The sequence below is a fragment of the Anser anser genome, assembly GCF_964211835.1.
Source record: "Anser anser genome assembly, chromosome: 21".
In the NCBI taxonomy this organism is placed as follows: Eukaryota; Metazoa; Chordata; class Aves; order Anseriformes; family Anatidae; genus Anser; species Anser anser.
The window spans coordinates 10957018-10984624 of record NC_139742.1 but is presented as its reverse complement, the minus strand read 5'-3'; the positions used below and the strand labels follow the sequence as shown (position 1 = coordinate 10984624).

The window sequence follows — 27607 nt, the reverse complement described above, 5'->3', positions numbered from 1 at the left end:
GCACTTGGAGGGGAGCCCTGGGGTCAGGTCTTGGGGGTCTGGGCACAGCCCCCCTCACGTCCCACCACCCTCCTGTGAACCCCCCCAGGGGGTGCTCGCTGCTGCTGCACCCAAACTGTTTGGTGGCCAAAGCAGCTTGCTGAAATCAGCGCTGTTACACCCAAATGTTTTCTGGCTGCGGTCTCTGCTCCTCCTGGGTTATTTGGCGCAGCTGGAGCTCCTTCTCCACCCTCCAACAGCATCAGCTGCAGCTTCTTATCAGCGCTGGGCACAATCCAGGCTCTAGCTAACTGAAGGGTTGCTGCTGGCACCGGTGGAGGAAGCCTTTGCCTTTTTATTTCCACCTTGTGTTGCTGTGTGTGGGAGGTGCTGGTGTGGTTGGGGCAGCAGCAGAGCAGATGTTCAGCAGGACCAGCCCAGAGCCACTCCTGTGAGCCCGCTGGATGCGGTGACAGTAAGTGTGGTGTCCCTTGTCTCTTCTCCTGGACTAGCAGTGACCCTGCTGCAGGCTGCCTGTGCTGTGGCAGGCGTGGGGCGGTCTCCCTGCCCTGCGTGTGGTCGGTGCCATGGTGGTCCTGTGCAGCTGGAAGGTGCCTGGGCTGCAGCTGGTGCTTTGTCTGCTTGTCCTGCTGTTCAAAGGACAGGTGAGTGGTGTGGCTCTGGCTGGTGTGTGCTGCTCCCTCAGGGCTGGAGCAAGGGTGGCTGCTGGTGGCAGAGCACTGGGGGCTGTGGGAGGACATGGGGGCTGCCTCCCCCATTTGGTGCCTTACTGTGTGGTGATCAGCTGAAGCTGCGTGGAGAATGGGTCTCTGCCTCTATTTTCCTGCACTAAATCTACCTTTGCACCTGTGTTGCTGTGCCATTGAGGCCTGCATCTCCCCCCTTGCCTCCTAAAGGCCCCGGGTCCCCCACAGCAGGGACAGGCGGCCCTGTTCCCAGCAGCATGTGGCTGCTGGCACCTGAGGGAGGCCCGGGGCAGCCATTTTGGATGGTGCTCAGGTGCCTGTGCTGCAGCTCTGGTTTTACCCCCGCTTTTAACTAACCTGGAGTGAGGTGCGACAGGAATAGCAGTGAATACTTGGGGAATTCCCCCATGTAATGGCTCCCTGCAGGTTTGCTGCCAACCCATCACCACTGTCTCAAAGGCTGGGAGGAGGCTGGAGGAGCCCCTGTGCCCTGCCTTCCAAGTGCACGTCCCAGCCACAATGGCCCCAGGCAGGTACAGGGGAAACCCTTCAACCCCAGGCTGCTGCTGGGATGTAGAGGCTGCAACAACAGCAAAAAAGCCCAGTTGATAAATGTCAGAAGAAATACAGTAATCAGCTGAAAGCAATTTACTGAGCCATGTAACCGCCCTGGGCTCGCCATTTTCCTTTATTCATTTATCATGGTAAGTGCTTTGGCCAAAATACACAAAGCAGAGAAATTGTTGACATGTGGGGCCCTAGCAGAGCAAATCCTTCATCCTCCTCCCCTTCCCCACTGTGCACAAACTAACTTTTTGGGAGTTGTTTATTTAAGGACTGCAGAGGCTTGGTGCTCTTTGAACCCAAATACTTTGGGAGTGGGGCTGTGGTGCCGGCCACCACCTTCCCTCCCTCTTGCCATTGCCTGAGGCTGCTTGCTGCTGTTGGAAAGTACCTGCTGGTAACTAAGGGTTATAGTATGTGCTCAGGACCATGTTATGATTCTACCTCCTCTAACCCTTGGAACGTGGTACAAGCAGTGCATGTGGGAAGATGTTGGCTTTGTAGACTCCTGTGCTGACTTTTGGTTGTCTTACTCCTGGCAAAAACAGCCACGCTCACAGTATTAATTTCAATTCTCTATCTATGAATCCTAGGGAACTGTAAAGCCACGGTTCCTGCTGGCCGGTGTGTAGCAGGTGGTGCTGAGCTGCCACGTACCCTCCAGGAGCGGCCGGTGGCCAGGCCACAGGTAGCTGTGCTGGCCCAGCTGCTCCTCTGGAGAGGGGTGAACTCACTTTTGCTTTATTTTAAGCAAGAATAAATGACAAGGGTCACAACAGGAGAGTGTCAAGTTCCTCCTGCATGTGGTGCTTGCTTCCACCAGCCCTAGGCTGACTGCTGCTAGAAACACAACCAGGCTGGGGTGCGAGACGATTCCACAGCCCTGCAGAGGGTAGGGCGTGCAGGAAACAGGGCAGCAAGGAGGTGACTTGTCTGGTGGTGTGAGCTTCACCCACTCCTGCTGAATTGATGCCTAAAGCAGAGGGCAGTCTTACCTCCTGGGTCTCAGCTTCTGCTGTGGGAGTCCTTCTAACAGCCTCCAGTCCTCCTCAGTATTATTTTATTTTTAATCTTACTTCACCCAATTCAGTTGATGCCTGAACGAAGAACAGCAAGGAGAGATTCCCCCTTCCCTTCAGCACAGTCCAGGTTCAGGAATCCCAGCGGCCAGGGGATCCCAAAGCCCAGATCTGCTCTGGAGGTCTGGGAGAGCCGTCCCTGCCCATCACCTGAGTCTGCCTGACTCCAGGCAGGGATGGCCAGTGGGGTATATGGCAGTCCGTTCTTGCTTGTGGGGGGGAGAGCATGTCCATACGGATGACACTTATCCAAGCAGCTCCTTGGTCTTGGCTGCCAGCAGCTTGTCCATCTCTGCTGCAGCATTGTCTGCCATTTGCTGGATCTGTGGCAACACGGCACAAGTCTGAGTCACGTACTAGGTAATGTCACAGCTTAAAGGAAAGAAACGACCAGACCATTTCCTGAAAGAAAGCCTAAAGCCCTCATAAAATCCAAAATAGTGCTTGGGCAATAGCTGGCTCTTCCTAGAGCTCGCAGCTGCCCTGGGTGAGTCTTTGCCAGTGTTACATCTGCACAGTGATAACAGGGATCAGTCAAAGGCTCTGAAAAGAGAGGCTGAACATGGACTGTCTATGCAGCTCCTACTTACTGCCGATAGAGGCTTGGATGCTGGCGTACAGCATCGTGAGGGATCTGGGGGACTTCCCCATCAGTGCTCTGTTGTTTCAGTTGGACCTGCTCAGCGCCCAAAGATGTCTGCACGTGCAAATGCCCTGTATCTAATTTATACTTGCTGCAATCCTTGCTCTCCTTTCCAAGGCTCCTGGCAAAAATCTTGGCTGTGCTTCACAAGTTACTTGGTCAAATCTTTATTTACTTCAGGGAAAGGCAGAGTTAGAGACCAGCTGGTGTCAGCACCAGAGCAGAGGGCTTATCTCTGCAACCTTCTATTATTAGAACAGACCAGGTCACAGCAGGAGCACAGCCTTAGCACACTAAGAATTCACACATCAAGTAACAAGTCTGTTTATTTCTTGTAAAAAAAAAAAAAGAAAATTCTTGTAAACTGTGCATTTCTTTTCCTTGTGTAAGAAATTTCTTGTAAAAAGAAGTAAACAGCTATTGCTAAAGACCTGTTCATTGATCACAGTAACATGGGATGGACAAGGCAAACAGTTCCAAAATGGGCACGTGTGTATTTGAGTGAGTGAAGGGTGCATGTGCGGAGAAAGGTTGGAGCCTCTGGGGGTTTTGTGTACTACTTTTATAGGACTAATTAAGATGCACTCGATTCCAAGGCATATGAGTATATGACCTTTCCTCATGCTGAAAAATTTGGGTACAAGTGAAAATTAGACTTGAGATGCTACCTCTGTAAATGCAGAAAACCATCTGTGTGCTGTGGGACAACTGCTTCCCAACAGGATTCAGTTACAATAGCATGGCCATTTTTCCTGCTTGCACAAACGCTCTGTATATCAATGTTTATTTTTGTGAGCGCACAGAGAACAGTTCTGAAGCATTTGCAACGTATCTAACTTTAGCTGTTAATAAACAAACAGCTAAAAAGTAATGGCCTGCCTTCAGAGGCATCAATTCAGCAAAACACTTACGCTTGTGCCTGAGTTTTTGCCCAAGTAATTGACTTTAGTGACATCTGCTCTTAGGGAATTAGGCGTGTGCTTAAGTATTTTCCTGAATCAGAGCCAAAAATCTCCTAACAGAGAATCTTGCTAGCCTTTTCGTTAACAACAAACTGGAGCAATCCTCATTAATGCCAGCTGTTTTCTCATGTCCAGGCACTGCGTAAGTGGTGGTAAAACTTTGGGTAGCTTTGCTCCCCAAGATCAGCTGGTTTGTGTAACAATCCCTTGGACTACAAAAGCTTTCGGGGAAAATGTTTTTTCCTGTTTCAGCTTATGGTTCATACCATAAATTTGGCTTTGAGATTCAAGCCTGAAATCTCACAAAGAAAAAGCAAATACAACAGCTGTTGCCTACTCCAAAAATTCAACCCAGGGTTACTTCTTTTCCAGCCAGGTTCTCAGTGCTGGAGGTTTGTCAGCAAGCTCTGGCATAAATGCTCACTGTGTGTTCACACTACTAAGCTGTGAAACGTGATATGTTAGAAGGAAAAAAATTACCTGCTTTTCTAGCAGCCAGATGGTATCTTCAGACACTTTGCTCTTGAATTTCTTTACCTGGTTCATGCTTTTGCTTCGCACCTTTCTCAAGGCGTCTTTGGATTTGTTGGTGGACTGTTTGGCAAGCTTGGCCAGGCTCTCCCTGTGCTCTCTGGTGACCCTATCAACGAAGAAGGAAAGAAAAGTGTAATGTGTAGCACAGCCAGATTTATCTCCTGCAATTGGCAGACTGGGCTCTGGGTAAATCCAGTGGCCATCTCTGCTGTGGCACCTCTCGGACAGCTCCCCAGCCTCCTATGGGGCCGACGGGCTGAGGCAGGCCTGCCACGTGGCGCTGTGCAGGTGTTACGATGGTGCTGGCTCTGTGCGAGGCCTCGCATCGCAACGGCGCTGCCCAGGGCGTGCTTTTATTCCTGCTTTGGTCACCCTGAGCCAGCTCAGCTACCTCTGCACATCTGCCATGGCAACACATCTCGGCACAGAGAGTCTCGAGCCTAGAACAGAAAGTTCCCAGCACAGCTCTAAGCTGAGGGACTTGGACCGAATCTCACTTGTTTTATGGTGGTTGCTGCAGTGCCTGAAAGTCATGCTGAAATGTTTAATTTCTTTTTTCTCCTGCCAAAGCATCTGTGGGGAAGAGGGAAAATGCAGCTCCAGACCTGAGACAGAGCTGAGAAGTGTAATTTCCCTGCAAAGCTGAGAGGAAACCTCCATCCATTCCTGAAACTCAGAGCGGTCTCCCTGCAACTGGAAGAGGCTGAATCATGTATCTGGAACCTATAGAGCTTGTATTTCACTTGACCTTATTCCAGCTCATCATGACAAGGCATCTCCACTGAGACCACATGTAACACCCTGTCTGACAAGGAGGTGAAATGGCTCCTTCACAAGGAGGTGGCTCTGATGTGAGCAGCTCGTACAGCCGCAGGTGACGTGGCACAGACCTCCAGCTCTCCCCTGACACGGCGCCAGTCACTCTGTGCTGCCACAAGAAAACTTTCAACTTTCCATCCCAAACTGAAAACCGAAGGTGATGAGGGAGCCTGAACACAATGTGGGATCGGCTGACATCTCGTCTTAGCTGCAGTAATGTTCCAGCACCTACAGCTGATCACTGTCAGCATCAACTGTTAGTGCTTAACAATAATATTGTAATTATTTTCATGGCTATTGCGGTTTCCACATCACCTTGAGAATAAACGCAGTGCTCTCACTGAGACTTGCTAGGCAGAGAGCTCCCGTCTGCTCGTGGAAGATATTGCAAAATAAACATTTCACGCGAATATTTAGAAATTGGCTGCAACAGCCTGGGTCACCAAAACACTGAGGCCAAGACTCTTCCTGCAAAGAAGTCAGGAAACGTGGGGCGAGGGCTCCCGCAGCAGCGCCAGCTCTGCCCCCTCGCGGGTATTGCTTACGGGGAGGCTGTCAGCATGCATCGGCCTGCGCCTCTCGGAGCTTGCTGCAGCCCTGCGCGTCGCGCTGGCTTTGGCACCGTCCTGCAGCAGATGTTCGCAGGGGCTCCGACCGCTGCTCAGCACCGCCGGCTGTTTTTACTTTGAGGTACAGGAGGGAATAAGCTTTCCCGAACTGATCAGCGACTGCGGGGACTTGGTATCCCTGGAAAGGCTGACAGATGTAGAGCTGAGACCCAGCTGCGGCACTGCGGTGCCCCCTCGCACCCAGGGGACACCCTGGGGACAGCGGCGTGGCCCCGTCCTCGCTGCCGAGGGGGGCAAGCAGCGTGCAGACGGCGAGGGGCTTCTGGGCAGCGCAGGCTGGGGCTGGGACTCGAAGGCCTAATTAGAAGCGAGCGGGGTTACTTGTGGTTTCCTATGCATCCCAACGCCGATGCCTTTAGGGCTTCTCTTGTTCAAAATCCCAAGCCAGAGGTCCTGCGGCACATGCAAAGCCAGCTCATAAACAGAGGTCTGGGTGAGGTCAGGTTCTCAGGCAGCTTTCTGAGGGGGCAGGGAGGGAAAAAAAAAAAAATAAAATCCATGGCTGCTAAACCGGGAGGAGGGAGCTGGAAACCTCTGCTCTCCTGCTGGGCGGTGGGGTGAGCTGGTCCATGAGGACTGCCTCGGCCGGGGGAGGCCGAGTTTGCCCTTCGCTTTTCACCTCCCCGCTCACTTCGGCTTGTGCGAATTGTGCTGAGGGTATCACTCGCCTGCTTGGGGCTGCCGAGCCTTTAAGGAAATGTTTTTGTTTATGCAGGGCTGCCAGATTTCCTATGCTTCTTGGCACAGGGTCACAGCTTTCGTGCCTCCTTGTCTGTCTTTATTAACACCAATTTCTTTTTATCACTGCGCAGTGCCGTGGAGTTTCTCAGCGGGTTTTACGTTCCAACCAGACCATATGTAAATTCTCAGCAATGCTACCACCGATGCCAGAAACGGACACTTTTTCAGTCAGATGCTGTTTCTGGTTAAGGAATCCATCAACATGAGCCAGGCCCATGGTTTTTAAGGACAGTTGTTTATTCCTGTACCCAGATCTGGGACTCTTAAGCTGTCTAGTAACTGTTGCAGCTGCTTCCTCTTTAATCCCCCAAAAGCATGAAGCAAACCTGGGGAAGGGGTGCCAGAAGAGGGGTGCAAGGACAAGGTTCCCATCCAGGGGCAGCTGCAGCATCTTGTCAGGTAAAGTAGCAGGAAACCCTGTGGGTTTCCAGGGACAATCCTGCCCTGCCAGGACCATGACACAGCCTGGTGACTGCACACCAGCGCGTTCAGAAACGCACCCTGCACCACGGGTAACGTCTCTTCTGTTTCTGCTTCAGTCAGCAACCAGTGGTTTAAGCACTGCAGCACTTGGATGCTCCTTTCCCAGCATATGGCATGAGCACACCCACAGTGAAAACAATGCAGGCCACATCTCATCTCCAACACAAGGCGTTTATGCGGGTAAGAATAATTTCTGTATCTTAAATGCTAGGAATTTCCTGTGAATGAGAGGGATCGGTTCAAGGAAAGTAGGCTTAACTAGATACTCTGCATGCATAATTGCAGATAAACATAGGGTGCAAAATATATTATTCAACAAAAAGCATGAAAGAGACCTATTATGATGAGCGATCTGGAGCAACGCAGCTCAAACAGCTTTGTTTTCTTCAAATGAAATTTCTCAAGTCCTTTCTCCCCATAGTAGGTATCTTTGCATATTTCTTAAAGGGCAAAGGAAAATAAAAGCTCACAATGAGTCATTAAACTTTCAAATGAGTCATCTGGCTTTCAGTAAAGCATGTGTAAAAATATTACTAATTTACAAACAATATCCAGTGTAACACAATGGGTCCAAAAAAGATGAATCTAAAAATGAGGCAATACCATAAAAGACACAAGGTCAGGTCAAATTCGGCCACGAGATCGACCAATACAACTGTTCCCATGGCTGTGGTTTTTTTTTTTTCTTTTTTAAACCCTCAGAGAATAATTTTTATACAAATAAATATTGCCTATGCAGTGCTAGCAACACAAACAGGCTAATACCTTAGGGAGTAGAGGGGATCCTAGCAGGAAGCAGAAATAAACACCAACAAAACAGTGTATTTTTAAAACTAGCATATGTTTAAACTGCAATGCAAAAACTTACCTAATAGAATAAATACTGAAAAGTAAATTTCATTTTTAAATACTCAGTTGAAACAATCTCAAGCCCTGATGTGTAGCTGCACATATGAGGCAAAATATAACGCATAGGCGTCCACCTGATAAGTCTGATTAAAAAGTGTTTTTAGTAACAGGGAAAGATTGCTCATGTTTGATTTACTTTTAATGTCTCCCCTCATGAAAGTATCACTTTTTGCAGACACCCTGTCTCTTCACTGTTTGCCTGTTTTGCACACCTGCCCTAATTTTGGTGATTTCACTGCCTCCATCTGTTGTATGTTCTTTGCAAATATTTTTAGAGAGTTGAGAAAATTAAATATTTTGGAAAAAATAGAAAAAATCAATTCAGAGATATAATATTAAAGAGTAGTCTCTGGCAGAACCTGCCTATTTTTCTTCCATTTGCATTAGAAGCTTTTAAAGATTGAAACCGTCTGCTTGTCTTCTTGGTAAGTGGAAGAAACTCTGACAGATTCAGTTGTGTCAATAGAGCGGGTCAGAAAATGGAACTAGAGGAGCCCACGAGGGCAGACCTGCAAGGCAAGTTTTCCAAGCTGAAAATCAATTTAACTTAGGACTCCCTGGGCTGCCGATTGTCCAGGAAGAAAGGGACCAAGCACAGCAACCCTTGTGCACCAGAGGAACAAGGGAGCATGTTAGACAGATCTGTCTTGGGGAGAGAAAACCTGGTTTTGATCCACGACACCACAAAAAGTGACAGAACGTACATATTTGTTTGAAAAACAATATTTTTTTTTAAAGATCAAGATTTGTAGTTTTGGAGTTTCCTCCCCTGCAATTCATATTCAAGGATGACCCAAGTGCCCATTAACAATCAAACCACTGTGCAGCAACCCGGGAGCCTCAGCAATTATGAAGATAATGGTGCCCTCCTCCTCTGCCTCCTCTCCTGAGGAATGGGGGAAGGGCAGAGAGCACAGGGGAAAAAGAAAATCAGCAAATAAAATGATAATGTCATTCCCTTTCACCGACAGCAACAGAAAGCTGCAATTAGACTTCTCTTGAATTTTATCTAGCATTTTGATCAGAGAATTTCTAAAGTAGATCTAAGGCACGAGAAATACTCGGTTCATCTTTACCTAGCAGTCACCTGCTCCTAAAACGCAGCGCACGTGTGCAGGGTTTGTGCGAGCAGCTGGGCGTGCAACCGTCCCTTTGTGGGAGCTGTTCACGGCACCCCAGGGCCACGTAACCCCGGGGCGGCAGATCACACAGCGGGGGCTTTGTGCCCCTGCGTCTGACCGGGGCATTTTGAGGGCTCCGTCACTGCAGGGTCTGAGCGCCCACAGGTGCAAGGGCCACTCTGGTTCCAGGAACTGCACGTGGGTGAGCTTGCCCTCTGAAGGGCCCTCGCTGCAGCCCTCTGCGTTACCTTACGTGAGGGTGAACTGGGGCAGCCGTGGGCACTTACTTTGGAATCGGCACCCGAATTAGCGTCCCATCCACTTCCGGGTTCAGGTTCATTCCGCTCTCCCTTATAGCCTTCATAGCTGCAGCTGTGCTCTGTAAAACAGATCAAAAGGTAAAGAGAATTAGGAAATAATCATTCCCATATGCCAGAACTCTGTCAATAGTTGGCAATCCATCTCCACAGAACATGGAAACATTTACTTCTGTTACCAGTAAGATCAGGAAGTTACATTGGTGCGGAGAGCTTTGATCAAACTGAATGGGAAACTATGGCTGCGCTCGGTATCGGGGTAGGAAGGGCACAAAGGGGGGAGAGGGGAAGGGAAGCAACAACAAAAGAAAACTGTTTTGCTTCTTTGAAACTATTTGAATGGTTTGAGGCAATGCAGAGTGAAACCGCAATAAATTCCCTAGGCATAGCCTGACTGTGGCAAAGGAGATGAAAGATTCTGAGCATTTAAAAATTCCAGTTGAATGTTTTCCACTAGAAATCACACAGTGCCAATTTAGAAAAGTTAACTAACTTAACCACTTCAGCACTACAACCTAACCACACTACATCAGTAGCAGTTGGCTGAGAATGGAGCCTGTGCCCAGCTCTATGTTTATTTTACAGCTTATTACTTAGGATTAAGTTTTCAAAACTCCATCGCTGCTGACTGACACTGCTCTGCTTAAAAGGTGAGGTGTGCAGGTTTGCTTGGGAACTACAAAGTGATTAAAATGCTTCCTTCCCCATTTTAGAGCGCTGGTGAACTTTCACACAGCATCAAACGTTACGGTTAAATCACAGTTTTGCTGGGAACTCCCACAGTGCTCTGCCAGTTTGTTTCGTTCTTTGACATTGACAGTAACAAGACCGTACTAGTCTATTCCTTTGGCACTAGTGTGGCATTTCCTACAAGGAGCATTGCTATTTCTGATATTCTTTCCCATTGTTAACTTTAGCTCCAGGCTGCTACACTAGACCGCGTTTATGAAGTCCAGTTTCTATCAACCGAGGCACAAACTAAAGCTCTGCATATTCATTTAGCTCTGCAATGCATGATGTCACTGAATGAAATTAATGCTGGGCCAGTGTTCTGTAAAACACAATGGCCATGCTCTGAAACACAAATAGTGCAGAGAAAACATAACAAAGATTTCAGCATGTTAGGACTGTAACGTGTTATTGTACGCACAGCGCATGCTCTGTAGGAAGAGAAAGCTCACTAGAAGTTGTATTGTTTAACGTACATTCTAGAGGAGATAGAAATAGTGAAAATATTGTCCCCATCTTATCGCAGCACATAAAATAGCCGTAGTTAAAAGACATGGTCTTGTTTGTTTTTGTAACTCTTGGGCAAACGGGATTTGGCCCTGTAAGTCCTCTTCTATAATTATTTTCTTTTCCAGACTCTTCAGGGATTTTTATTTGCTTTTCAATGCTATGAAGTATTGGCTATATTCTATAAATAATGACATCACATGAAAGTGAGCATAATGTTATTAAGCAGTTCAGCCTATCCATGGAACAGTTGTGGTATAAAACATCGCACTGTGAGAAATAGTTACAGCTCTAGTTCGAATGAAATATGGTCCTTTGGCTTGGAAAGCAAATGTAGGCAATGGTATACGCGACGATATTGATATCTTGATCTCCTGCCTGGACAGAGGCTGCATCATGGTACGGCTCCTCCGGCCCTCTCAGCTCCAGCACTCTGAGGGACCTCGCTGCACTCGCTGATGAGGGGCCTTCAGTCTTCGAAGTCATTATACGTGCTGGATACACTTTAAGAAACACTTAGGCATCAAGTGCCTTATGCTGACCTCCTCTGAGACTTTGCTGACTTAATTAATTGGGGAAAGCCTTTGCAAAATAAATAGAGATAAGCTTTGGCAAGCCTCCAGACCCGGAGCGGGATGAATAGCTAACCTTGCGGTCGCTGCCGCTCGCATCTGCAGGAGCCCGCTGCGTGGGACCACTAATGCCTGATCCTGAGGTGTGATTTGTACTTGCTGCCTAATTTGGAGGCTAGTCTAAGCCTCCTGCAGAAGGCTAAGGGAAACTAACCCTAATTTAGGGGTTCTGATCTGAAGGTGCTGTTGATGGAGGAGCTCACTAACTACAGCAGGGCCTGTGTTAGGCCTTGTTCCTGTTAGCCCAGGCCCAGCTCAGAGGCAACATCAGCAGCTGCTTTCCATGCGCTTCCAGAGGGTGCCCTCAGCCTCTGTGCTCAGTAAAGCAAGCTTTATAGGAGTTTGACGGTGCCCCCAGCACAAGTACAGACTATTCCAACTGCTCTTATGGTTCGGCACATGGCCGTGTCTCCTCAAGGCGCTGCGCTGATATAAATCATCAGGGCAGATCCAGCACGGCTCCCACATGTGGAGATCAGGTCGACCAAAGGAGAGGGTGCATGCACAAGACTACTGGGTGCAGAAAAAGCAGGGGAAGCAGGGACCTGGCAGGGCACGGTGTGTGCAGGTGTCCTGCCAGCACTGCAGCGCCCTAACTTACAGATGCAGCTGACGGCAACCTAACCCCCAGAGCAAACTGACTGGTCAGTGGCGTGCTCTGGGTATGAGCCTGAGGGCCCTCACGGCCTGATGTGCAGCACACCACTCCTGTCTGACCCCAGTGCCGCCGCACGTGGGAGATGCTCTGCTCCAGACGGTGCTGGAGAGTCACTCGCCCCGCGCAGCGTGCAGTCAGCAGCAAAACACAGCTTCTGTTTTGTGTCAGACAAGAAGCGATACTCAGTGCAGTCAGAGCTCCCTGACCCTGTCCGATTTGATTGATTTTGTCCAATTGTCTCTTTGCTCGGTATCAACCTGTTTGTTCTGTCAGTGATTACCTCCCTTTGCCATGCCATCAGTAACGTGTCCTTACCTCTGGAAAATTGGTCATGTTCACTATGATGAGCTGAGGTGACTTCAGTGAGATTTGCCCAAGCTGGTTCAGCGGAAACTTCCCATCTTTCGTCACGACAATTATGTGATCAAGGGCCCCTCAAAAGAACCAAACACACGGGAATTTCAGTACGATACAGCACTTCAGGATGTTGCTGTTGTAAAAACATGAACGGAGTGTCCCAGTTTCCTTATGTTGTGCAAAATATAGAAGTTACAAAAGAAATTATATATTTTTTCAGACTTCAGGTGTTGTTTGTATTTATGCATCCCCTGCGGTATTTGCAAGTTAATTATTTTAACACTGCTGTAGAGCACAAAAACGTGAAAGCAAAACTCACTTGTTTTTGTTAGTAGAATAGGAAAACTAAACAGATTGCGAAGAATAAAAAGGAAATAAATATTTTTTGATTCTTCAAATTTAAACATTAAAATGTTATTACAAAGATCTGGAAAATGATTGTCTTTAACTTAGCAACGTTCCCTTAAACCCCTCATTTTTTCCAAGTCCCAAGAGGAGGTGCTATACACTGCCTAATTTAAAGTATTCAGTTTCTCCCTGAGCTACTCTTAATCTGCTCTCTTGTTTCTGCTGCAAAATGTTAACAGGCCAAAAGGCACATGGGACAAGAGGTACTTTATCAGTGCAATTAAAAAAAATACCTATGGTTAAAATAAATAGTTAAGAGACTGAGCTACACTTTCCAACTCCATTAAAAACTGAAGTGCCCCTGCCAGAGCAGGGGTGGTGAATGATTCAAATTTGGTCATTGTTTAATGTTAAATTTTATCCCTGAAACTTGATACTACTTACAAATACATATGTTCAGAGTGTTATAGTAACTGTAGCTTAGTCAAATATATTCACGTTTCTTCCTGAAACACAAAATTCAGTAAGTGAATAAGGCTTGTAAAGGTCAGTAACCACAAAGATGCATAGCAAAAAAAAAAAGTTTGTATATGCCAGACACCAGCCTGATGGCAATTTCCAAAAGGCTAATTTAATGGCAATTGGATTTTTCCTGCCCTACTGCACCATTAGCTGACAACCTGCTTCTTCATCACATCTGCAAACAGTTCAGTTAGACACTTTTGACATCTTCCACTTAGAAAAGCTATTTCCAGGAAGCTATTAACAAAAATAGATTCTTCCTGGTCAAGCTCAGGGTGAAGAGAGCCTTTAGTTGGGGACGTCAAGGTTGTAGTAATCGGGTGCCCAGTGAATAACTCAATAAAAAGAAAATCAATTTTGAAAAAAACAGACTTCTCTGTTACTAGGACGGGTATCCTTCCTTACAGGCAACAGAGCATCGTACAAGAAATTTACCAACCTGGCGAGGTTCTAACGCTGACATTTCTGTTGAAATCTTCTTTCAGAGCTTCTACCACTGCCTGCATGTCTTCATTGGTTTCCTCCAAATTGATAATATCTTCAACTAAGGCAGCATTGATATTCACTTTGGCTTGAGTCTGCCCTTTACCTTTAGCTGCAGATTACACAAAAAATAATTTCTGTTTCTGAGAACACTTAGTAGTTGTATTAGAAAGTAGAAAGAAGACGTTACGACCACTGTTAGATTCAGAGTTGAGTCTAAGATAAACTGATATTCTTAAATGGGTAAATAGGCCAGCACTTGAGCACAGAGCCGAGATATTTTTGAATGCCGCGCTGTGTGCACAAACTCTTAACTCCACAGCCTGGCTGGTGCCGATGGCTACTTGCTGCTGCAGTGACAGCTCCATGCAGCACTCCTCCCTGAGGAAGGACTAAAGACTCCTGTACCCTGCAGTGCACTCGGGAAAACTAGCTCCTCCAGGGCAGTGTTCTGCCTAAGTTGGAGCGATACTGGTAAAGGAGAGAAAAGGAGTAAGAAGTTCTGCTTTCAGCAGTATCTGGCAACACCTCCAGGGGTTGCAGACCCGGCCAGAACGGGTGCCTGTACCTTTTTTGGTGGCCAGCTGCCGGGTCAGCATCACCTGGCGCACACACTGCCTGCAGCCCTCCAGCAGCGGGGCCGGGCAGCCCACAGCAGCCTGTGGCATCCTCCTCATCATGGCCAACGGGGAACAATACAGCAGGGAGTGCAGGTGCCGAAAGCATCTCAGTGCCATGGCCATCATTTACAGCTCGCCTTCAGCTCACCTGGAAAGAGGAAAGAGGGGTGAGGTGCTCAGCTCGCTGAGCAGAAACGGCTTCAAGTCTTGGCTGTGCGTGTCAGGGCACGGTGACAGCTCGGCAGTGACAGCGGGGAGGTGACAGCGGAGAGGTGACAGCGGAGAGGTGACAGCTGAGTGGGGACAGCTGAGTGGGGACAGCTGAGCACCGCAGGCTGCTCCCCGTGCCCCTGCAGCTGCGTGGCTCAGGCCCAGGCACGCGGCGCTGTCCCGGCCACCCGAAGGGCACAGCCCGGGGAGCCACAGCCGGGGGACGGGGTGCTTGTGGAAACTTTGGCTTCCATCCCACCAGCTCTGAGGCTGGAAGGCACTATTATTTTAAAGCATTTATTTCAGACCGTTTACTGCGGGGAGCCCTGAGGTGTGATCGCAGCACGAGGGCAGGCTGAGGCTCGGAGGTCCGAGCTGCAAAAGCACGGAAGGGGAAGCAGGTGGAAGCCCGGGTGGGCTGGGCTGGGCTGGGCTGGGCAGGACTGGGCTGAGCTGAGCGGGGCTGAGCAGGGTGTGCAATGCAGAGCTGTGCCGGGCCGGGCCGGGCCGTGCAGGGCCGTGCAATGCCGAGCCGTGCCGTGCCGAGCCCTGCAGGGCTGAGCAGGGTGTGCAATGCCGAGCCGAGCCGAGCCGAGCCGAGCCGAGCCGAGCCCAGCCGAGCCGAGCCGAGCCGAGCCGAGCCGAGCCGAGCCGAGCCCAGCCGTGCCGCCCAGGACGCGCCACCCGCAGGGGACGAACCGCGCCCGCTGCCCCGCGCCCCCCAAGCCCCGCCCCCGCCCCCTCCCCATAACCACGCCCCCCCCGTAGCCCCTCCCCCCCGCGACCTCGCCCCTGCCGCCCGCGCCCCACGCGGCCCCGCCCCCTCTCGTAGCCCCGCCCCTTCCGCTGGCCCCGCCCCTCCCGGCCCGTTCCCCTCGCCCCTCCCCTCCTCGCCCCCCCCCCTCCCGTTAGGGCCGTGCCGGGAGCCCCGGGGGGGGGCTGGGGGGGCTCCGGCCGCCGCCGCCTCCCCGCTCACCGCCGCCGGGCCCCGCGCGCTGCGCTGACGTCACGGCCCCGCGCCGCCTGCGTCACCGCCGGGCGCTGAGGGCGGGGCGAGGCCTGCGCGGGGCCGGGGCGGCGGCGGCGGCGGGCGGAGGAGGGGGGGGGGGTGATGGTGGGGGCCGGTCCCGGTCCGCCCCGCGCCGCCATGGAGCCGGGCCGCCAGGCGCTGCCGCTGGAGAACGCGTCCATCCTGTGCGAGGGCGCCCTGCAGGACGGGCACCGCCTCTGGATCGGAAACCTCGACCCCAAGATCACCGAGTGAGTGCCGCGGGCGGCGCCGCTGCCACCCCCGCACCCCCCGGTGCCACCCCCGGCCACCCCCTGGCCCCCAAGGTGTCCCCGTTCCCCCTCCTGGCCACCCCGACCCCCCCCCGGCACCGTTACCCCCCCCGGTGCCCCCCCCGTTCCCCCCCGTTCCCCGGTGCCCCCCATTCCCCGGTAACCCCTCCCGGTACCCCCCTGTAGCGGCCGCCCCTGAGGGCCTGGGGGCTGCTCTGAGCCACGGTCCCGGGGGGGCACCGGGGGGTCCGGGGCTGGGAGCGGGGCCCGCGCCGTGCTCCCGCCGAGCACCGGAGCCGAGGCCGCGGTTGCCGCCCGGTGTTCGGGCGTTGTGCCGGGGCTCGGCTCGGTCCCGCCGGAGCCCCGCGGACCGGCGCGTCCCTGCCCGGCCGCTGGCCGTCCCGCTGCCGCCCGTGCGGGCCGAGCTCCGTCCCGGGGGGGGCAGCCTCGGAGCTCTGAGGGGGCACGGTGGCGGAGCAGGGCGGGGGGTACGCGCCTTACGCCCCTCGGTGCCTGCCCGGCCGCCAGCCGTGCTCTTCGAGGCGCTTTCGGCCCCACGTCGCTCCTCCGGGCGAGGCCGGGCGCCCCGCAGCTTCGCAGGCCCAAGCGTCCCGCTTACGGGGCGAGCGGGACGGGTCGCGGGGGTCTCAGCCCGCCGCTCGCACCGCTGGCGGCACCGTGCCCTACGATCTGTGCTCCCGTGCCGCTCGGTGCCTGCCACAGGGTTTGTAATTCTGCCTCCAGACCCGCATCTTTTGCTTTTGGTTTTGCTTTAAGAACGGCTATGCCCTTCTGAAAATGGCATCGCAATCTCCGTTTCCGTGTGAGGAAAAGAGGGGAAGTGCCTTTTAACGCGTTGTCAGCACGGAGAAAAAAGAACGTTTGTGTCAGTTGTGCAAATTCTTATAAATCGCCCTGACCCGTGCTTTCTTGTTCTGAGGCTTTGCACCCCTGCCCGTGCTCGCTCACCTGAATTATCCCCGTTGAGCCAACTAATCGCGTGGCTGAAAACACGCACCTGAACCCTAAATAGCTCTTTTTTTATTTGCCGCTTTTATCTGATTTTAGAGGGTTGCCCCTGCAATTTCTATGTTAGATTCCCTTAAGATGGAGTAAAGTTGATTGGGTCGTTAGTAGGGCTAATAATTGGTTGTGGCTTCCTCAAGCAGAAATGAGTTCAGAAAGTCTTGAATTAATCCAAGACTTCCGCTTAGCGAGCAACCTATAGCTGCAATCATGCACTGGGGAGTTAATAGGTAACGTACACATTTGAGCACAAGCTGTGGTAATAGGAATTTATAAATGTAGGGCTGCCTGCAAATTACAGCCTGCAAGCCGATGGCTTTCGGGGAGGTTTTTGCGCGTACCGAGCAACTGTGACTCCAACGGGAGGCTCGGAGGGGGTCGAGCACTGATGCCCCATACGTGGCGGGGTTTGGGGCGCCTTCTGGTGGGCTTCCTTACTGGTAACGGTTACTGGGGGGCTTCCTCTAGGTGGTCAGGTTCTGGGTTTGGTGTCACTGAGCAAGGAGGCCGTAGGGTTCCCCCATCATTGTGGTAAGCGTTGTCTGGTGCAGGGTCTGTCCCCCGCTGAGGCAGGAGGTGCTCTGTGCCACGGCCCTGTGTTCACAGCACTGCCTGGCAGTCCTGGCCTGTGGAAACAGCACTCGTGTTACGTGTCCCGTGTCGCAAATGGAGTGGAACTGCCGCCTCTGCCAGTTCTTGTCGGCAAAGCCTTCAGAGACTCATATTTTGTGTGTCCAAATGCTGCGTTTCCAGTGCTGCAGCTACACATACGCTGTCTGGTCTCCAGTAGCCTTTGAATGACCATTAATTGCCTGCAGGTATGAAGTCGTGTGTGTCCAACTTCCTCGGCTGCTCTGCCGCTTGTCTGGGGTCCCATCTTGATGAGTCTCACCTCGAAAACAATGTGTGCATGAGTTGTTGTTGCGGACTCCTCCTGGCTCCCAGTGGGGCAGAATTCCTCGCAATAATAGGTTTAGCATGTGGCCCGGTACCTTCGCGGCATCCTTGGGACGGCATTGTTCAGAGGAAGCCTTGCCGGTGTTTGAATAGCACTCGGGGTGCCAGGAGGAAGGCTGGAGGAAAAGGAAACGGGGGAGCTGCTGGTTTGTCTCGCGTTCACATCAGATGAGAGGAAGTGGAAACTGGGGCTGGCCGCGGTGCTCCGCGGGGCCGCATCTGTGCGAGCAGCTCTGAGGCTCTGGGTAGCCTGGGTTGCTGCCATAATAACGCTTCTGATGCGTTCACACTTTTTTTTTACACTTGGGGTTTTCCACGACAGGTCTCCCTTGAATACTGAAGTCTTCTTCACTTGGAGATGAGTCAAACTGCTCTTAATGCCTCACTGCGTTAACACCGGCTTGTAGTCACAGCCTGAAACTTTTGGTTGCACACAACTTGAGGTCTGAGCAGTTCCTTGTAGCGTAGATGACTCCCAGTGGTAAAAATTGTGTGTCTGGTTTGAAATCCATGTTTGTATCATCTAAGATTTAAAGCTTGTAAATTAAATGGACTATGTAGGTCGTTTCCAGGCTCTTCTAATAAAACGTATTTTAAAGGAATGACTTCTGCTTTGCTGCCAAGAAAGCAGAAGTAAATGCTGTTATTTGAGCGCAGAGGTGCACGGGGGGACAGCCACCACCACAAGGTAGCTGCAGGGGTGTCCCTCCTTGCTGAGCAGAATGCAGAGAGGAGCCTCGCTGCCCGTCCCACGGCTGCCATTGCAAAAAGGCAAACAGCATCCCAGCAGTAAAGACTTCATTCCCGTACTGCTGAAATTGTAAGTGCTTTTTGTAGGAATATGTTCACAGACAGAAACCTGGGGCATTTACGTGTTTTGGAGGCTCTGACAATTGGACACGTGGGATTTATGTCACATCTCCAAAGCTGGTGCTTTTACTGGTACGTCTGTGCCTGCTTGTTGGTAGCTTGAGGTGCAGCGGTGACGCGTGGTTTCTGCGTAACCGGCTCCCTTCTCTTCCTGCTCTTGTTTTTCTGTCTCTCCTGCCTGCTAAGCAGAGGCTGAGTGTTCACGAGCCTCTTGGAAGACCCCAGCACTTCAGTGCTCCTTCTGTATTCTGAAGGACGTAGGAAGCTGCCCCTAATCAATTTCAATGTGTTTGTTCCCCTGGAAGATAACCTGGCCCTCCTGCGCTGCGGGCCTGAACACTTTCTGTACCTTCACCTCTTTGAAAGTGCACATCCTGAACGTCCGCCGTGCCCGTGCTGGGAGATGACTCACGTTCCTGGAACTTTCTTGCTTGGCTCCTGAAGCATACAAAGGGCCACAGCCCGTTTCAAACATCCTATCGGGCTTTATTAGGAAAAATATTGTCTGTCCTTCCCGTTCGGACTATCCCTAAAATTACGTGATGCACTTGGGTGTTCTGGGGCACTGCTGATCTCTGTGCCTGGACACGCACTGTTCTGGCCAGTGCACCAGGAGTTGTCCCGAGGGACTCGGGAGCTGCGACTGTTCTCTCGTCAGGGAAGCTGGAAATTGGGCTGGGGTTACACGCCTGCTAATGCTATACAGCTAATTGGCAGGAGAAGCTGAGTCCTAAGATGCCCTTTGTAAGCCCTTGGACAATTCTTGGTCTCCAGGTTCGGGGTCAGCCAGTGACTGCCCTGACAGGTGCAGTTTGCCTTGTGGGTCAGCCAGTGGTGCTCGGCTTGGACCGAGGGAACCAAAAAAAGCCGTAAGGAACTTCCAGGTTTAGATGTGGCCTCTGCAACAAACAGGCTCCCGATTTTAGGCTGCTCGTTGCACTAGATGCTAAGCAGACAAGTGTACTCAGGCTTTTCCAGACGTGTTAAAATACCAATGTGCGGGGAGAGGGAGCTCCAGGCTGGAGAGGGGCAGCTTACGGTTGGAAGTAGGTGTGTTTTTTAGGCGAGAGGCAAAGCCCTCCCAGCCCTCTGGGGAGCCGTTGCATAATTGCCCAAAAGGCAGCTATTAATAGGTCTCCTCGGCTGGCACTGCGGGAGGAAGGCCACGTGCCAGGGGTTTGGAGCTGCCACCGAGCGCAGGGCAGCCCGGAGCCGTGGGGCCGAGGCGCTGCAGCACGCAGCGCCCACCCCGGCGGGTGGCTGCACACTGCTGCGCCACACCACTGGCAGCTGGTGGGGCCGAGTGTGAATCGTGTGCCTCTGTGTGTGTGTGTCCTTGCTTTCCAAGTACTGCTAGGTGCATTAAACGTCTCCTTTCCCCTTCAGGTACCACCTCCTCAAACTCCTTCAGAAGTTTGGCAAAGTGAAGCAGTTTGATTTTCTCTTTCACAAGTCCGGTGCTCTGGAGGGGCAGCCGAGGGGTTACTGCTTTGTGAACTTTGAAACCAAACAGGTATGTTGCTTTTATGTGGAATTTTGTTTTAAATGACTGGCTTCTTTCCCCATCTCTATTATGTCAATAAAAAGCTAAACCAGGAAGGGATAAATTAAATACCTTTCCTACACAAACCTGTAGTCTCCAACAGCCTCACTCTGTGACCGCTCCTGGAAGCAGCGGTGATTTCCTTTCTTCTGTGCCATCTATTCCAGAGCTCTGCTTTCTCGTGCTGATTGCAAAGGGCCGGTTCTTTGGTTCCTTTCTATAGCGAGCTGGTGGGGGTGTACAGTGGTGGAGCTGTGATCCATGCAGAGCCTGGGATCAGCCTGCCAGACCGCTCGGAACCCAGAACTGCTCAGAAGTCCTCCCAGGCTTCATGAACATGCGAGCACCTTGTGTGATGCTGCCGGATACAGAACATGCTTCATCTGCAACGTCCTGGAGGGAACTGCCTCTGGATGCCCGTTTGGGGTTTTAACTCTTGCAGTCTAAAATTCAAGTCAGGCTAGCTGTAACACCAGAGCTATAGTTATTTGTCAAAATTCTGCTAAATTGTTAAAAAGTTAGGAAAAACAACGTTTTTGGAGATTGCTAGTGATTGTGTGCCCTCATCTTTTTGCTGTGAAATCCTCCCTGAGGATGTCAGAAGAGCTGTGATGCGGTGCCAGAGCTCTAGAAGCTCTGCTGGAATGATTATTCATAGCAAGGTGGAACAGCATTGCAACGCGCGTTTTTAACTGCTGTGAACCAAGTTTTATGGGAGTGTCCCAGAAGTGAGATTTCACTACTTAACCTAGATCAGGGCCAAGTGGCTAACATCCCCAGTGTGCGCTAGCAAGATCTGGGATAAGCATAGGTAGGTGTTTATGAGACATAATCACTGTAATGAATCATAGCATTTTCGAGAGAAACCCCTGTAGCACAAACCTCCTTCAGCACGCTGTTCCAATAGCTTCTGCAGCTGAGCTTTTCAAAACTTGTGTTCGTCTTCCCCATTTCCTCCCCCCAACAACTGAAGGAGTCTGCCCTGCTGGTTTATAAAAGTCTGGTTACTCAGATGGGTGTGGGAGGCTTCCAGATATTCCTGGATTGGGATACAATGGGATAAACTTTCTTTGCTGTCAGTTAGCTTTACTTACAGAAGACTGATTTACAAAGAGAAAAGGGTCTTTACATCTGCGACGGTTTTGACTGAAGACTCGGTTTGTTTATTGAACTGTCTTCCTGTGCGTCCTGTGCAGGAAGCAGAAAAGGCGATCCAGTGCCTCAATGGGAAGCTGGCCCTTTCCAAGAAACTGGTGGTGCGGTGGGCACACGCACAAGTCAAGGTAAGCCTCTTGCTGTAAATAAGAACCGCGTTTAGTTTGCAAAGGCAAGAATCTTTAATATTAAGGAACAATTCTTATCAAGGCCACCTTATCCTGGCAAGATAATTTCAGTCTGTTCTGGGAAATAATTCTCATGGAAATAGCATGAACGATCTGCCACTCCTCTCTTCCACCTAAGCTGTGCTGGATCAGCTGTGAATGAGAATAGGCCGTTTAACCTGATGTTCTTTGTAAAGGAGCTTCTAATCAGAGCTCTGTGAACAGGTTACTCTGTAAATGTCTGCATTTCAACTTTTCCCAAAGGTAGTGAATGATTGGCTGAAAGTCTGTATCCTTCCCTTTGTGGTTTTGTTCCCTTTTTGGATAGGAGATGCGTGGAAATTCCCAATTACTAGGCACTCTGTTACTTTGTTCCACTTGTGAAAGCATTTATGTGGCAGCAGCTCTAATTACTTCTGACTTCTAAAGCAAGGTAGCTCGCTTCTAAACTAAATATCATTTTATTGCTTGCTCTATTGCATAAAACATTAAGTTTTTAGTATTAACTTAAGCAGTACCTTCTGGAACATCCTTGTTTTAATGTCACTGAAGTCTTTTCTTGTTTCTCTTGCAGTTATTTGCTAACTGGTATTTGGTAAAGCAATGTACTGTGAATAACTTTCTTTGCAGAAAGTTTCTTGGGGGGAGGCAGGGGAACCTGCTTATTGCTATTTACCTGGGGGTAGTTTGCTTTTAACATGTGTTGATTGTCTTATAGACGACTTCCTAGCCTTTCTCTTATTGAGTATACCAATGCATTTGTTTTTAGAGTCTTGGGAAGGGAAAAGGGAAGAAAAAAATGAAAAACAAGGGCAGGTATCTGTGTTAAAGGAGACCGTGTTGTTTTAATTACTGGCTGTGAGGGCTCCAGGCTCTTGTCAGCACATCCAAACGTGTGCAGATCCAGTCTCCATTTTCTTGGGCACCGTAGGCACTGGAGCCACAGGCACCTCTGGGTGCCTGACGAGCGTTCGGGCCACAAAGGAGCCTCAGCCCGAGGAGCGGGCGGCCGCTCAGCTGGGACTTGAGCGGGTAGCTCAGTGCTTGGCCAGCCAGGGTATGGCGAAGAGCATACATAAACAAGCAGTTCAGTTCGCATGGCATTTTCTAATCTGTGACTGGAAAGATTTAACAACGCAAAACCTTAGCTTATTGCAACAAGTGTTTATTTTAGGCAATAGCAGCACTGTGCTAAGTAGTTTTAAGATGAGCAGCCAAGGCTTACCAGACACTGTCAATTTGAGCAGCTCTGCTGAAAAACAAACCTGAATTTGTGCCAAGCGAAACAAGGAAGCGGAGCACTGTGAATAGTTCAGGAGGCCCGTTGCCCGCAGAGCAGACAGACTCACAAGCTGCTTTTTACGGAAAGGAGGTGGTTCCCAACTGATCTGGAATGCGTTTTTCTTCCAGCACTGCACAATTCAGAGGAGTTGGGTGCTTGGGTTATCTTCGCACTCTGAACAATGTCTCTATAAAGGGTGTAGTGATGCAGTGCAGTAGTTGCCTTAAAATTTAACATCTTTACTTTGTCTTTTGTATTTGGGAACAGGAAGTAATAAAACAGGATGAGGTGTAAGGATCTGTAGTACAATGTACATAAGTGTGCAGTATGTACGCATCATGTTGGTACTAAACAAACATCATGGTTAGGGTTTGTTGTAGTGTTTGGCCATCAAAATCACTCAGTGAAAGATTCACAAAACCCAAGGTGATATTAATTCAAATTTAAAGCGCATCCGTAAGCAAATGTTTTTGTTTGTAATTCCAGTTGACTTGAATATTGGTTTTCTGTTTGCAGAGATATGATCATAATAAAAATGAGAAGATTCTTCCAATCAGCCTGGAGCCATCTTCCAGCACGGAGCCACCCCAGTCTAACCTAAGGTAGGAGATGGAGTGGGTGAGAGGTGACCAAATTGTGGGAGTGGTAGTGAATTAGGTTGTCTTAGATTTCAGTAAGATCTAGAGTTGGCATTACCTTTGTACTAAAAATCTAACATTGCTGTAAAGCTGTTTGTAGACGGGCAGCATGCTACGAAGTGTCCCAGATGAGTTACTTAAGACTTGATGTTCATTTTCTAATGTATTAAACTGCTAGGACACTTATGGGAGAAGTGGTAGAGAGAGGAATTGGAAATGTGCAATACTTTAGCTCATTTGGCCAGAACGTGCTTTGTACTTCTTCACATGAATTTCAGTGAGAGGTTTTGTACTCTACTAATTTCATTAAGCAAAATGCTTATGAACAAGGATTTCCTTTATAATGGTGAAAGATTTTTTTAAAAAAAGATTTTAAAAATTTAAAAAATCTTTCTCCATTAAATTACAAAAAAAAATAAAATGCTGCCAGCATTAGGGTTAGTAGGTCTCGTCTGTGGGATGCGGTTAAATTCTCCAACCCCAGGGCTGCTTTGGTTTACGGTTTGGTTAAAGGTGTGTGTGATTTCCAACCCCACCCCCCAGTGTTCTGTCGGCGGAACCTTATAAGGAACCAAGACTTGGGATAATTAATTTGCCTACAGATAAAATGAGATTGAAATTCAGAAGTACCGTGCTAGGAAAGTAATGAGCAGAGAGACGGAGTCATGCAGATTGCTAGCTACGTCAGTGACACAAAGGAGCTGTTCAGTGAGGACGGATGCCGCCGCGGAGAAGGGAACATTCCTCAGCCCGTACCCAGCGGAGGACAGTGGATAACAAAAGTCCTAGGAATTTGGGGTGTAACCTAGGATAGCTTCTCCCTTTGGGATAAACTCTGGTAATATTGAAATAATGTTTCTTCCTGACCCAATTAGAGTCTGGGGTTTTCCCATCCCGAGTGGTCGTGTAGCTGGGAGGAAGTCTGGCTTTCATTTCTCTGCTGCTTCCAGCAGCCTTGTCTGAGCTGCACTCTGCTGCACATGCTCAGACCTCCTCAGATGACTTCATTTTGCGTGAACTAGGAAGCCCTGTTCTCATCTAGCTCAGAATCCTTAAGAAAGTGCTGAGTAGGTGCAAGGACTGCTGTTTTGTGGTGCTGCGTCGTGTCATGGAGGGCCTTTCCTAAGCAAAGCCCTGCTGAGAATTCAAGTGAAATAGCGTGGGCATTAGGCTGCTTCCTGATCTCGCACTTGGGGAGGCAGTGATGGGGTCTGCCCAGCTGCTCCTGGTGCAGCTAGGTATTCAACTGTCAACAAAATTTTTGGATTGCTGTAGTGTGATTCCATGCTAAGATCAAGCTCAATTTCTCTTTTTTTCCCCCTCTCTTTCCAGTGTCAGCGCGAAAATAAAGGCCATTGAAGCAAAGCTGAAAATGATGGCAGAAAATCCAGATGCCGAATATCCAGCAGCCCCTGTTTATTCTTACTTCAAACCACCAGATAAGAAAAGGACTACTCCTTATTCCAGAGCTGCCTGGAAATCTAGGAGATGATGCTTACGAATGGATGATGGTAGCAAGAAACACTGCTTTGTATATCTGGAATCCTCCAATGCTTTTGTACTCTTCTAGAGCGAGAAGGATACTGCCACCTGAGCACAACACCACTGTACATGGCACAGGGCTTTGTAACACCTTAGGTGGTTTGCTGAATACTCCTTACTGCCAGTGTAGCTTCACAGCTGAATGCTGTTCAGAAAAGTAGGTTGCATTCAGAGCCTCTGATGAACATCCAGACAACCTCTTGTTAGCCCTCATTCATTAGCAAGATTAGAAACAGTAACCAGTGTATGGAGTAAAGCACATCCGAAATACTCCATTTAACTGATTATTTTTTAAAGTTTTTTTTTTTTTTGAACAAAAAGTATTCCAATTCATGTTTTAAATGGAGGGGAAGCACTTGGTTTCGATTAGCGTTCTGTAGTTATCATGGAAAACTTTTTCATCTTAATAAAACTCATTTTAAATAGACTTTGCAACACTTTTAGTAACTGTGCATGCAATAGTTTATATGCACCAAAGCAAATTTACTTTGCATTTTGACTTGATAACTTTAAGATAAGTCATGACACAGCACGGGTATTTGCAGTGCCATTTGGGCTGTAGGTTTGTGCCTCTGTGTTGGAATTGGGGTATTTACACACCACTGAGGTTTGTTCTGTGCCATAAGCTTCAGAGTGCAGCAGTGGCATATCTGATGTTTGCGTTCAGTAATCCCCTGTAGTGGTAGCTCTTCATAAACCAGATGTGACAGCGTGAGAATAACGTTGCAGCCTCAGAGACATCTGTCAAGCACATGACCTCAGCGCTTGCCCACCAACCAGTCCAACTCCTGTACTTTTCACTGGCTGGTAAGGGAGGTTGATTGTCTCTTGGTTTAACTAAAGTGACCCAAGTGTTTGTGACAAAATTGCTTCTGCTGCCTGCTGAGGCTCACCTGTGCAAGGTGTTTAATGTAGAGGTCTAATGGGTGGCGTTTTACTGAAATCATTTGATCTGCAGCTCATGCTTTTCCCTAAATGTTCTCTGCAAAATTGAAAGATCTGAAGAAGGACCGCTCTGGCAGCGTTTTCTCGTCTGTGCACATGGTACTGTGACTGCGTGTGCAAGAGGGATATAGGAGAACTTGTGTTTTCCGGTGTGGGAGATATTGTTCTGATTTTGTCGATGTTCACTTTCTCAAGTCCTTTTAGTGGTGAGTCTTTACCTTGTCTGTCACTCTTGAGTTGCTTCCCCAAGCTGGCAAACAGTGGTCTCAAACAAGAGGAAGAAAGTGATTTTTAAACAGCCACCATTTCTGTGCACAGGTGTTGCTCACTTGTATAGCAAAGTAAGGTTTGTATTCCCAAAGCGATGCACCTGCCTTCAAGTGCTGAGCACGCTTCCTGCTTCCGAACTTAGCATCTAGAATGAAGCTGTGCATGTGTATGATGGATAGATTAAAAGCCTGAATTGTTAAAAAGTAGGTCTTGTACTGTTAAATATTTGCTTTCTAATTTTCTTTGGGTACCTGAGTAAAGAGAAAGTAGTGTCATTTGGAGTTTGTACCCCTGTGAATGTCAATAACACCCATTTACATTCCTCTGTGAACAGCCTGTGTTTTGTTCTTACGTGGTCTAACACTTGTACTCCTCAGGATGTGCATCAGCATTATTTCAAACAACAGTTTTTGTTTTTAATAAGAATTTAGAGAGTATCTGAATTCAAGTCAGGCATGTGGTTGCGTTTTCTTCAGAAACATGCTTTGATATTTATTTGTATTTAAATTGAACTTGTTGAAATTCTTACCGCTCTAAATAAACGTCCAAAACGTCTGTCTTCTCCCAGGGCGGTGAGGGTGGTAAGCAGGATGTGAGGGTGGTAAATGCTTGGCATCAGCTGCAGCCCGCTGCTACGAGTCCCTGTACAATAGCAGCAGTCATTTTTTTCCCACTGCCCCCTCGGTAACAGAAGTGCCTTGTGTGTCTGTCGGCCAGACCCAGACCTGGGGGAGCTTTACTGCAGGTCCCTGTCTGTCGGCCGCCCGTGCTGCCCAGGAATGTCGCGGCCTCCTGAAGGCAGCCGCCGCTGACGGCACGGCCAAAGCGAGGAGTTTCTCCCATGGGCTGTGGGAGGGGGTGAATGCTCAGAACACTTCTCACGAGCATCAGCGCTCAGGCCCTGTCAACCATCATGAGCTAGGCCTGAAAAGCACCTGGAGATACGGGAGACACGGCACCGCTGTGCCTTTGGCAGAGGATGCGGCTGGCTCTGAAGCTGTGAGTACGGAGGGTCGCAGGCGGGCGGTGAGCAGGGGAGCAGAGCTCTGCGGCCGCTCACTTGAGGCCAAGTCTGGGGGCTTTAACCTATGGTCCTGTCCTGTCGGGGTTTCTCTGGCTGCACCCTATTGCCAGCCAGGTGGGATTCCAAGGAACACGTTTACCATGTCCATGATGTGGGCTTTTCCTCAATATTTCAGTTTTCCTCCTGGTGGTGAGACCTGCCCCCAACACCCCAGACCAGAGATCCCATCATGCTTTCACCTCTGGGGACACGTAAGATGACTGACCTGAAGTCTCAGGGTCCTGGCTCAGTCGCTCATCGCTGCGGGTGCCCGGTCTGTGTTCCCGTGGTGGTGGTGGGGAGCCCAGGGAGGGG

General features: G+C 49.7%; 2 protein-coding genes across 2 annotated transcripts; one reads left to right on the top strand and one right to left on the bottom strand.

The window, feature by feature from the left end:
- Window positions 1-1329: 1329 nt before the first annotated feature.
- On the bottom strand, window positions 1330-15653 carry MRRF (mitochondrial ribosome recycling factor). Its single transcript, XM_083807506.1, has 7 exons — window positions 15530-15653; window positions 14292-14491; window positions 13680-13835; window positions 12329-12447; window positions 9458-9549; window positions 4415-4574; window positions 1330-2652 (listed from the first exon to the last, which is right to left on the bottom strand). The coding sequence occupies exons 2-7, from the start codon at window positions 14467-14469 to the stop codon at window positions 2575-2577; spliced, it is 783 nt and encodes a 260-aa protein (XP_083663632.1). The 5' UTR covers window positions 14470-14491; window positions 15530-15653; the 3' UTR covers window positions 1330-2574.
- An 11-nt stretch (window positions 15654-15664) lies between these two features.
- On the top strand, window positions 15665-26784 carry RBM18 (RNA binding motif protein 18; the record flags this gene model as incomplete). Its single annotated transcript, XM_083807507.1, has 5 exons — window positions 15665-15813; window positions 20074-20200; window positions 21427-21513; window positions 23351-23436; window positions 24805-26784. 5 exons carry the CDS (start codon window positions 15665-15667, stop codon window positions 24962-24964), a joined length of 609 nt encoding a protein of 202 aa, XP_083663633.1. The 3' UTR covers window positions 24965-26784.
- Between the last annotated feature and the right edge of the window lie 823 nt (window positions 26785-27607).